Source organism: Capra hircus, chromosome 11 (assembly GCF_001704415.2).
Source record: "Capra hircus breed San Clemente chromosome 11, ASM170441v1, whole genome shotgun sequence".
In the NCBI taxonomy this organism is placed as follows: Eukaryota; Metazoa; Chordata; class Mammalia; order Artiodactyla; family Bovidae; genus Capra; species Capra hircus.
The window spans coordinates 87,580,909-87,593,356 of NC_030818.1; the positions used below are offsets into that span (position 1 = coordinate 87,580,909).

The following is a 12,448-nucleotide window of genomic DNA, read 5'->3' on the forward strand; positions in this document are numbered from 1 at the left end:
CCATCCAGCCATCACATCCTCTGTCGGCCCCTTCTCCTCCTGCCCCCGATCCTTCCCAGTATTAGGGTCTTTTCCAAAGAGAACTCTTCGCACGAAGTGGCCAAAGTATTGGAGTTTCAGCTTCAATATCAGTCCTTCCAATGAACACCCAGGACTGATCTCCTTTAGGATGGACTGGTTGGATCTCCTTGCAGTCCAAGGGACTCTCAAGAGTCTTCTCCAACACCACAGTTCAAAAGCATCAATTCTTCGGAGCTGTTTTCTTCAGTCCAACTCTCACATCCATACATGACTGCTGAAAAAAAACCATAGCCTTGACTAGATGGACCTTTGTTGGCAAACTAATGTCTCTGCTTTTAAATATGGCTGCAGTCACCATCTGCAGTGATTTTGGAGCCCCCAAAAAGAAAGTCTCTGTTTCCATTGTTTCCCCATCCACTTGCCATGAAGTGATTGGACTGGATGCCATGATCTTCGTTTTCTGAATGTTGAGCTTTAAGCCAACTTTTCACTCTCCTCTTTCACTTTCCTCAAGAGGCTCTTTAGTTCACTTTTTGCCATAAGGGTGGTGTCATCTGCATATCTGAGGTTATTGATATTTCTCCTGGCAATCTTGATTCCAGCTTGTGCTTCATCCTGCCTGGCATTTTGCATTATATATTCTGCATATAAGTTAAATAAGCATGGTGATAGCCTTGACGTACTCCTTTTCCTATTTGGAACCAGTCTGTTGTTCCATGTCCAGTTCTAACTGTTGCTTCTTGACCTGCATACAGGTTTCTCAGGAGGCAGGTCAGATGGTGTGGTATTCCCATCTCTTCCAGAATTTTCCAGTTTGTTGTGATCCACACAAAGGCTTTGGCATAGTCAATAAAGCAGAAGTAGATGTTTTTCTGGAACTCTCTTGCTTTTTCCATCATCCAGCAGATGTTGGCAATTTGATTTATGGTTCCTCTGCCTTTTCTAAACCCAGCTTGAACAACTGGAAGTTCATGGTTCATGTACTGTTGAAGCCTGGCTTGGAGAATTTTGAGTATTTTGCTGGCATTTAAGATGAGTGCAATTGTGCATTAGTTTGAACATTTTTTGGCATTGCCTTTCTTTGGGATTGGAATGAAAACTAATCTTTTCCAGTCCTGTGGCCACTGCTGAGTTTTCCAACCTTGCTGGCATATTGAGTGCAGCACTGTAACAGCATCATTTTTAGGATTTGAAATAGATCAACTGAAATTCCATCACCTCCACTAGCTTTGTTCATAGTGATGCTTCCTAAGGCCCACTTGACTTCACATTCCAGGATGTCTGGCTCTAGGTGAGTGATCACACCACAGTGGTTATCTGGGTCATGAAGATCTTTTTTGTATAGTTCTTCTGTGTATTCTTGCCACCTCTTCTTAATATCTTCTGCTTCTGTTAGGTCCTAACCATTTCTGTCCTTTATTGTGCCCATCTTTGCATGAAAATTTCCCTTGGTATCTCTAATTTTCTTGCAGAGATCGCTAGTCTTTCCATTCTATTGTTTTCCTCTATTTCTTTGCACTGATCACTGAGGGACGCTTTTTTGTCTCTCCTCGCTATTCTTTAGAACTCTGCATTCGGGTATATCTTTCCTTTTCTCCTTTGCCTTTCACTTCTTTTCTCAGCTATTTGTAAGGCCTTGTCAAGACAACCATTATGCCTTTTTGCCTTTATCTTGGAGATGGTCTTGATCACTGCGTCCTGTACAATGTCATTAACTTCCATCCATAGTTCTTCAGGCACTCTATCAGATGTAATCCCTTGAATCTATTTGTCACTTCCACTGTATAATCATAAGGGATTTGATTTAGGTCATACCTGAATGGTCTAGTGGTTTTCCCTACTTTCTTCAATTTAAGTCTGAATTTGGCAATGAGTTCATGATCTGAGTGACAGTCAGCTCCCAGTCTTGTCCTTGCTGACTGTATAGAACGTCTCCATGTTTGACTGCAAAGAATATCATCAATCTGACTTCAGTATTGACCATCTGGTGATGTCCATGTGTAGAGTCTTCTCTTGTGTTGTTGGAAGAGGGTGTTTGCTATGACCAGTGTGTTCTCTTGGCAAAACTGTTAGCCTTTGCCCTGCTTCATTCTGTACTCAAGGCCAAATTTGCCTGTTACTCCAGGTATCTCTTGATTTCCTACTTTAGTATTTCAGTTCCCTATAATGAAAAGGACATCTTTTTTTGGTGTTAATTCTAGGTCTTGTTAGGTCTTCATAGCACTGTTCAACTTTAGCTTCTTCAGCATTATTGTTTGAGCACAGACTTGGGTTACTGTGATATTGAATGGTTTGCCTTGGAAATGAAGAGACATCATTGTTGTTTTTGAGATTGCATCCAAGTACTGCATTTCAGACTCTTCTGTTGACTATGATGGTTACTCCATTTCTTCTAAAGAAGTCTTGCCCGCAATAGTAGATATAATGGTCATGAGTTAATTCACCCATTCCAGTCCATTTTAGTTCACTGATTCCAAAAATGTCAATGTTCACTCTTGCCATCTGCTGTTTGACCACTTCCAATTTACCCTGATTCATGGATCTAACTAAACTCTGGATATAAGAAGGAAGAGTGGGGGTTTGTAGCCAAGGAGCAGGGGGAGGGGTCAGATGAGTGTGAAACCACAAGGAGGGAGGATAAATCTCCCTGACAGGGTTCCTACTGAAGGCAGGGTAGGGTGATATCAGGATGAGGAATCTGAGTGGCTATTCTGGCTGAGTAGATCAAGAGTGAAGAATTTTTGCTAAACCGACTCAGCATGATTCTTGCTAAAACTGATCTATAGAGGCCAAGGTGGGGGCTTAGAAGACAGAGGAGCCTGGCCCATGTTTGCTCAAGAGAATCCTTGTAACCTCAGTTACCGCCATGAAGTTTGACAGCTGTGACCGAAGTGAGCCAGAAGGATGTCCCAAAAGAACTGAGCTTAAGGGGAAGACCAGTAGGGAAGCCATGTGTTAGAAAGATTGCTGTTTATATGGCTTGGATGTGGAGTGTAGGGGGAGTGGCTGGAGCTGGAGAGGCAGGCATGGCCCTGTCTTCAGGTTGGGAATTCTTGGCTTCAACTACTATCACCTGAAAGCTTTAAGAGTGTGCTGATGAAGTGGCATCACTGCAGACCAGTTAATGACACTGCAGATGGTGGGACGTGGGCATCAGCACATTGTCACAGCTTCTCACAGGATTCCAATGTGCGGCCAGGGTTGAGAACCCCATGTGAGGCCAAGTTAGGTTCGGACTTTACCCTAATTAAGGTGAAGAAGCCCTGCACGATTTCCAGCAGGGGTGGCTTGAGGGCAGGTCTGTTGTTGAATCAGTCACAGGGAGAGGAGAAGGAAGACCATGGCAGGAACCAGATGGGAGAAAATGACCTGGACTTAGAGCCACAGTCCAGATTCAAGAGCAGCTTAGCATCCTTAACTGAAATTCATACCTTAGGGGGAGGGACTGGGAAACAGGACTTGCTTTCTTTGCTGTATATAACCTGGGTTGTAAAGATTACACAAATGTGTATTAACTTAAAAATGTTTTTAAATCTATCTCAACAAAATCTTAAATGACACTCATAAAAGGTGACCCTTAGACCTCTGGCTTGGGCCAAAGTAGAGTACTTTATAGAAATAGATGTATTTTGTTTCAAGCAAAAATTCAGATTCAGGCACTGATGTGTGTATCACCAAAGCACAGGGAAGAACTAAACAGTGCCTGGATCAGTCGAGGCTTCAGCCTGACAGGGAGTCAAACAGCTCTGCAGCTGGGCTGCGACTTGAGGAGCTGGCCCCAGTCTGTGCACATTCTCATTCAGAGGGAGCAATCGGGTCCTTTTCCTGAGAAAGCAGCCCTGGGCTGAGCCCTCTGCACATGGCACTCAACACTCCTGTGTCCAGTTACTTGCAAGTCTGAACTACTTGTACTTGAGGAAACTGGACTGCTGATTATTTTACGCATAAAACAATTCGACAACATAAGGATAAAACCCTTGAACCTGAGTCATAAAAATTCCATTTTGAATATCTCTGAATTGAATTATACAAAGAAAATAATACTGAATCTCTAAAGTCCTAATTTTACAAACTATAAATTAAGGAATTTGGCAAGAATATTGGGAAGAAATAGAAAGGGGGCTTCAAACTTTTAAGTGATAACCTCTAATTAGCAATTCAAATTCAGAGGATATAAATGAAAACTCAAACCATGACATATTACCTTTCCTTAAAAGGGACATAAGACATCCTGATCCACCTGCTGGGAGCAGATCTGAAGTTCCCGAGGGAGCTGCATACATGCCTAGAAGCAGAATCAGTAACAGTGGTTTATTCAGCAGTGTGAGAATAATGGACAAATTTGGTGGTGATTTAGCAGTATTCAAGGTGCTGGGATAAAGGCCAGTTGCTATTGAAAGTGAATAGGCTACCCCAGAGAAATGAATGTATTTTATTTGAAGCAACAGAAGTAGAGTCAGGCATTACAAAAGGCTGAACGTTGACAGAGGCAGGCTGTCAGTGGACGGGTGTGAGGGCCTCGTACAGTCTCTGGGCTGCCAGTTCCACCATTTCTCGGAGGGACTCGTCATCTTCACTGCCTTCTTCACATTCTACAGTCTGAAAGTGAGAGCACAGACATGCCTTTTAACGCAAGTGCCTAGAATTATTATATGCAAGGTAAACTAATGCTCTTCAAAAACAACTGGTTCCCGAGGGGGTAGGGCCTTGATTATGAAAAGCCAGAATGGCTGCACTGCACACCTGTGCGCCTGCACCTGGATGCAGAGATTCCCAGTGGCATGATGACTGGGTCTAATGAGAGGCTAACTTGGGAGGAAAAAAAGAATAAAAGGAAAGCTGAGAGAACTGTTTACTTCATAGCCTGTGTTTTGATCCAGCAAACGATACTCCAAGGAATTTAGTCTATGCAACACAAATTACTGAAATACTGCGCAAACAATAGATGTGGTCATCTACTCAACATCTGGCATTAAATCTGATCTACATTCACTCATCATCTCCTGTGCATGCATGCTCAGTCACGTCCAACTCTTTGTGAGTCCATGGACTGTATCCTGCAGCCTCCTCTGTCCATGGGATTTCCTGGGCAAGAATCCTGGAGTGGGTTGCCGTTTCCTCCTCCAGAGGATCTTCCTGACCCAGGGGAAAGCACATCTCCTGCACTGGCAGGTGGATTCTTTACCACTGTGCCATCTGGGAAGCCCTGTCATCTCCCAATTACTTCTTAACTACAAATTACTATGCTGTTTAAAAGAATTCTTGTCACACAATAAATATCCCTCATGCAAAAATTTAGCAATGAAAACACCCTTAATTCTATGACCTACTGATAACTACTTTTAACCTTTCAGTATATAATCTTCTAGACTGTACATATAGTACCATCATAAGGGTATAATACACGTATTATTTTTTCAGTTGTTTTATTTATTAGATCCTACTCTTGGAAATGTAGGTCTCTTGTAGTTTGTCTATGTTATAATCAATGCTAAATAGACATCCTTTTATAGATACTTTTGCTCACTTGCCTAATTATCTTTTTTGGTTAAATCCAGCAAGTCGAATTGCGGATAAAAGTATTTATTTTTTGAAGACTTTTGATGCAGATCACCAAACCACCCTGCAGAAAGAATGCGCCACCCAACTTCCAGCCTCCTTGTCCAAAATAGCCCTGGAAGTCACTGTTCCCCTCTTCTTTCAATGGCAATGGGTCATAGCACCCTTTTTAATTTGTGCCAATATAAGCACAGAAACAGTGACATCTCATGCTTTAAATGTGTATTTCCTTTAATTATTAGTGGATCTGATTTGAACGTTTGTTTCATAGGTTTACTAGCTCTCAATATTTCTTCTCTAGGTTCTTAGCTTTTTTTCTTCTTCTTATTGAGGTAAAATAAATCTAGTGTTTTCTCAAAACATCTAAACAGTCAAAGTATATACAGAAGAAATACCAAAGGTGTTATTTGTTTAGTAGAACTGTTTTAATCTTCAAAAACAACTCCACAAGGAGGATGTACTTATTCATTTCTGCCTGTGACATAATCCTGAAAGATCTGCTGGGTGTGGTGGGAGGAGGCCCTACACTCTCGAAGCCCATTGTTTGGAAAAATCACTTGGATCTTGCTGCCGACAGAAGAGCAACTTCTCTGAAAAATCTGGAGTCAACTGGACGCCACACTAGAGAAATGCTGAGGTTATGGCACATTATGCAAATAGAAAACAGTAGAGAAATAAAGACAAGGGAAATGGGCGCTATGCAGCAATATGCAAAAAATGCTTATGACACAAGAGAAATAAAAAGGACCCAAAACTGGTAGCACAAACATAATTTTTTAAATGTAGGAAAAAACTGGAAGGAAATGCCAAAATGTAAGAGATTTTTGCTTTCACTTTTTTCCCCCAAATGTCTTGAAACGTAGAAATGGACAGCTACATACCCGTGTCTCCAAGTTTATGTTAGCAGTTTTTCCATCCACGGTGACACTAAGAATAGAACCATCTTTTACACTAACACAGTCTTCTCCAAATATGTCCCTTAAAATAAACAAAGATGCACCATTAGTGGAAAATGCTTTACAAATATGTAGAGTACAGTTTTATATATTTGGGGGAAAATAATATTGGAAATAGCCTATAGTTGTGAAGTGGAATACTTATACCTACCCCCCAAAAGTTAGAGTGTCAGTTGCTCAGTTGTGTCTGACTCTGTTGTGACCACATGGACTATACCTGCCAGGCTCCTCTGTCCATGGAATTCTCCAGGCAAGAATACTGGAGTGGGTTACCATTTCCTACTCCAGGGGATCTTCCCCATCCAGGGATCAAACCCAAGTCTCATGCATTGCAGGCAGTCTTTCTTTACTGTCAGCCACAGCATTTAACCCCATCTACCCCCGAGATTTATTTACATTCATGTATTTTATTAATTTTACAAGATAGGTGAAACACACAGCTATCGTTTATTAAGAATGTTCCATTCAGCAGGCACTGTGTTAGGTACTTTATATACATTATCTTAATCTGTGTGTATTTTGGTAAGGGGCTTCCCTGGTGGCTCAGCTGGTAAAGAATCCTCTTTCAATGCAGGAGACCTGGGTTTGATCCCTGGGTTGAGAAGATCCCCTGGAGAAAGGAAAGGCTACCTACTCTAGTGTTCTGGCCTGGAGAATTCCATGCACTGTATAGTCCATGGGGTCTCAAAGAGTCGGACATGACTGAGCGACTTTCACTTTCACTTCATTTTGGTAAGGAGCCCCTTTCAGATAGGAGGGAAACAAAACACAGATTTGCTTAAAGCCCCACAGCTACGAAGCACTGGAGTCTTCAAATCCAAGCACCCAGTCCACTGGCTCTCTGGGCCTTCAGATCAATTCCAAAGGCCTCCTGTCAGGAGGGGCTGGGGTATTTAGTTGGAAAGAAGCGGTTCAAGCCACTTTACTGATAGAAAACAGTCACCCAGACCAGTTCAGTGGCCTTGTCTGAGCCTCACACCCACTGAGCCCCTCCCTCCTGCGTCACTACCCGGCTGAGTAGTAATCATGCAGCACTTACTGGAGCATGATCTCCAGCCTCTTGCTGTAAACGTGCATTTCTAACTTTTTAGAAACCTTCTGTACTGCACCTGGGGAAAAAAAGCAACGGTGGCTTCAATGTCCATATTCCTGGTTAGGATAATTTCCAAATCAACAATCAGAAGACACTTGCTGAGAAACCAAAATGGTTAACTGGAATCCTTTAAGTGACTAATGTACATAGAGCATCTACCTGTGGAGGTAAATTGAGGAAAATGTGTAGTTTTCTTATGTGTCCCCAGAATGGGGGGACTCAAAATAAATGGCAGGTAGGGCTGAACATCCATGCAGGTACAGATAAAGCTGCTGTTTCCAGATCTAGACTGAGGTGTCATCAGGTTAAGAAATGAAACGGGAGCAAATGCTATCAATGAAGTATAAGAGTGTTTCACAGAAGGTGCTTCTAGAACAGAGCTGGCATGTGCGGCTTCCTGGAATATTTCAAGCATAGCTTCCTCCCCAGGAACACCAAGGCCGACCGTACACGTGTACCTTAACATATGTTATACTGAATTATGTATAAAATAGAATCAAACTATAAAGGAATGATACAAAGATATTTTCATGGGCGTTTTCTTTGATTAAAAAATGCTTCTTAGCAAAGAAAACAAAATTACTGCAAAACCGCCCCCAATGGAAATTCCATTTTAACAAGTTTTTCTAGACATGAATATAGCATATTTTCATATTAGAAATGTTGGCTCAATTCAGCAATATTCTGGAATTTCTGATTGTTTTTAAGAGGACTATTACTAAAGAGATTTTTATTTTCCTGTTAACTGCAACCACATTTTTACAGCACGAATGGACAATCAGGATAAAAAGTAAGTAAAATATTAGTAATATACAATGTTATTCATATGTCTTGAATTACAGGAATGAAACAATTAAGAGATTTCAAGTTCTTGAGGACTGTTTTCTGCTTTTTATTTCACAGAACCATGGGAGAAATGAAAGAATTGAAAAAAATGAAGTAATTCTGTACCTTTCCTTATTTTAGGGTTTGACTGAACTTCTAGTATCACAGTTGTGACTGTATCTGCATACATATCATTGGAAGGATTTGCCAACCACTGCAAAGAAAGAGGCAGAATTAGCGGGGTCCAGCCCAGCCACGCCCACAAACTGCAATTACCACCGCCCATCCACCGACTGTACGTGGGGGACTACTGCTTCCAGCATTTCGCTGAAATCAACTGACCCATTATTTACTGAAATTAACTAATAATGCTGACTTCCCTAATTTTTTTTTTTAAACAATAGTAAAATGTTTTATACCAAGTGCGTCCTTTGTGGTGAGCATTTTATATGCATACTCTCATTTAACTCTCATCTTCATCATAAAGGAGTAAATTGACTCAAAAGTAATTTGTGTAAGATAACATAAACAGTAATTAATTGCTTGTTTTGGGATTCAAACTCAAACTGCTAGTCACTATATTTTAGTTGCACAGCCAGCATCATCTTTAAAGATTTCCTTCTGTCTCTCATATGAAGCCTAAGATCTTCCGTCACTGTCATGTGCCCACTGCTAGGTTAGGTGAGACCCCCACCCCACCCCGCCTCTTATTATTATCTCTCCAAAGAGTACTTTTATAAGCAATGAGAGTCACTTGAAGATCTACCTTGAAGATCTTCTCTGGCATGTTAATTCTAGGAAATAAAAAAATGCATTCTCTTAATAGTACTTAGTAGCAAGAGCTAAATTATTTAATGTCTCTAATAACTTCTCCCCTTTCTCAGATATGCTTTATATGAATATATTATTTTATGTAACTTCATGTTATAGATAACTATTTCTCTTGACAGTTTTTCAGTTACTTTTAGCCTTATAAACACAATTCAAACTTAAATCAGAGAACTGCAGTGGGAACAGCACTGACCAATCTTTTTCTGTTTGTTTAAACAGTAATATGTATAAACAGAATAGTAGACCACAGCGTTGGGAAATTTACATTCTGCTGTGAGGCAGAGAAACAGACAAGGTATCTTCCTGGATCATTCAGTTCCAGGACTCACTGAAGAAAATCCTTTTTAAAATAGATGCCAACCTATGAAAGGGCTTCCCTGGTGGCTCAGATGGTGAAGAATCTGCCTACAATGTGGGAGACCTGGGTTTGATCCCTAGGTGGGGAAGATCCCTGGAGAAGGGCATGGTAACCCACTCCAGTATTCTGGCCTGGAGAATCCCATGGACTGTATAGTCAATGGGGTCACAAAGAGTTGGACACAACTGAGTGACTTTCACAACCTATAAAAATCAACCATCAAAGTCATTTGGTGTGTGGGTCCTAAATTCTACCAATAGGAATTTAAAATTATAACAGTGGGAACCACATTTACCTAATTATTTCGAGTCTTTGTGGTTTTGGGTCATTTTAATGTTGCTAATTGAATCTTCAGGATTCCACCCTCTTAAGAAGAACTGCATGACAAGTTTGTTTGCTTTAAAGTAAAAATTATATTTTTATCTTGAGAATTTTAAGACCTTTTAATATTACTGAAGACATTCTAGGATACCACAAAATCAGTTAACACTTACTCATATGAGAGGCTTTGGCTCATTACACACACTAAATACTAAGTCTTAATTTATTATTAGTGTCTATGCTATTCTAACTATATAGAAAATGCCTACCTATGCTATATTCAAAGCTGATCTTGCAAAGAAAAATATACATATATATATTTTCCAACAATTTTTTTTCCTGATTGGGAAGAACCCAATTTTCTCTACAGTTACATGTGAACTCAAAACATTTCCCCCTCCTTGTTTAGGTAAATGATCTCATCTTACCTCTAATACCACCATTCCTGGTTCCTGTATTACAGTAATATTTTTAAACACTTTCAAAGCAGGCTTTTCTTGAATTTCTAATTCTTCCACATCACCTGAAAAAAAAGAAAATGTAAGATGTATATAATTTTTTGAAGGGGGAGATATAAGGTGGGGAAATGGGAGGTATAAACTACTGGGTATAAGACAGGCTCAAGGATGTGGTTCACAACATGAGGAAGACAGCCAGTATTTTGTAATAAGCATAAATGGAAAGCAACCTTTAAAAATTGTGTGAACATAAAAAATTTTGGAAAAAAAGCCATAATAAAAAATTAAAAATAATCTTCTACAGCATAAGTATTTAGTTATAGAGATAGCTGAAATAAGATGATAACAATGAAAAAAATTGAATAACTCGTGTATAGACAACTTTAAATAGTTAAGTAGATTTTATATAAATTGCTAATAGCAACGGAAAGAGATCAACATGCATTATATTACAAAAATTCACATAACTAGATACAATTTACCTTGAACATTAAACATGTTATCAATTGCAAACTGATGACTGTCAAACATCTATGTTTTTACAAAAGATTCAGCAACTAGCATCTTAATATTTAACATGAACCGTCACTTCTACCTTCTGTCTTAACAGGTTTTAATAGTTCTACAGGGAAATTCCATTGTCTAAGATAAAGCTTTTCTGGTCTTCCCAGTAACCTTTTAATTAAGGGTTAATTCAGACATATTTTGAGCTTCCCTGGTGGCTCAGATGGTAAAATATCTGCCTGCAAGGCGGGAAACCCAGGTTCAATCCCTGGGTCTGGAAGATCCCCTAGAGAAGGGAATGGTAAGCCACTCCAGTATTCTTGCCTGGAGAATCCCATGGACAGAGGAGCCTGGTGGTCTATAGTCCATGGGTTGCAAAGAGTTGGACACAACTAAGCAACTGACACTTAACACTTTCAGACATATTTTATTAACTTCCTGTGTTATTTTCTAACATGAGGTTCTGAGGTTAAAGAAAAAAAAAGAGGTTCTTTCCATTGGTTTATCTTTTAGCAGCACTGTACTATATCAATTACAAAGAACATGTTAATAGAAAGTATAACTTTGTGATCTGAAGCTCTTGTTTATCAGATAGAGCCCACGTTTTTAGTCTTTGACCTTCACGATGTTCATACACAAAAGTCTCTAATTAGAAATGGTCTAATATGAAAACAGAAGAGGTTACTCTTTACTGACCTTTGGGCAGTGGTCATGCACTCTTAAAAAACCTGCTCTATAGATCTGTACTGATGGAACCAGAAAAATTATTTTCATTGAATGAAGTAAAGACATTATAAAATTTAGGTATACTAGTTATAAAAATTATGTAAAATGAAGTGGATTTTAAATACAAGAAGCAAAAACTACTAACAATTTTAGAATTTTATGTGGATCAAGAATAAGAGATATTATGGGATTCAAAAAATGTTTATCAGTCTATTTTTAAAATTTCACCTAAAGGTGATAACATGACCAGGCGAAGTACAAATAAAATTTGTGCAATTCTGACACAATTACCAAAATTAACATCCTTTCCTAGATATATACTCATGCAAAAAATAGAAAATAATTGAGTGAATGTCAATAAATACACACCTGTCAATTTCTGTAGCTGGTAATAGAGCAAATTAAAAGGACCAGTATATGGAATGGCTTGGGTCTGTTTTACAGTGCTCATGGCCAAGTCAGTATAATCTGGAGAGGGAATTAAAATAAATATGCTGTAAAAAACAATACTAGTTCCACAAAACACAATTTGCAAACACAGATCGGGAGTAAAGGAAAGAAGTAAAAGTAAAGGAAGCGAGAACACGTTTTTCAAGATAAGGTGTTCCTCAATTGGTTCCCATTCTACATCCTCCCCCTTACCCCCTCCCCTCACCCGACCCCCACCCCCTTCTCTCGTCACCAGGACCCCCACTCCAGCCAACAGTTAACTTGTGCTCCAGAAGGCACTCTCATTTCCCCAAACACATCAGGGCGCTAAACATCTCCAAGCCAGTAGGCCAGCTGCGTTCTGCCA

At 39.7% G+C, this 12,448-nt stretch overlaps 1 protein-coding gene across 2 annotated transcripts in view; it reads right to left on the reverse strand.

The window, feature by feature from the left end:
• Positions 4,433-12,448, reverse strand: part of CPSF3 (cleavage and polyadenylation specific factor 3) — a 29,972-nt gene continuing 21,956 nt past the window's right edge. For both annotated transcript variants that reach the window (XM_005687021.2, XM_005687022.3), the window contains 6 exons: positions 12,022-12,120; positions 10,393-10,487; positions 8,581-8,668; positions 7,576-7,645; positions 6,462-6,558; positions 4,433-4,620 (listed from right to left, as the gene is read on the reverse strand). In XM_005687021.2, coding sequence (XP_005687078.2) covers positions 4,519-4,620; positions 6,462-6,558; positions 7,576-7,645; positions 8,581-8,668; positions 10,393-10,487; positions 12,022-12,120 — 551 coding nt within the window. In that variant the 3' untranslated portion in view covers positions 4,433-4,518. The remainder of the gene's footprint in view (positions 4,621-6,461; positions 6,559-7,575; positions 7,646-8,580; positions 8,669-10,392; positions 10,488-12,021; positions 12,121-12,448) is intronic.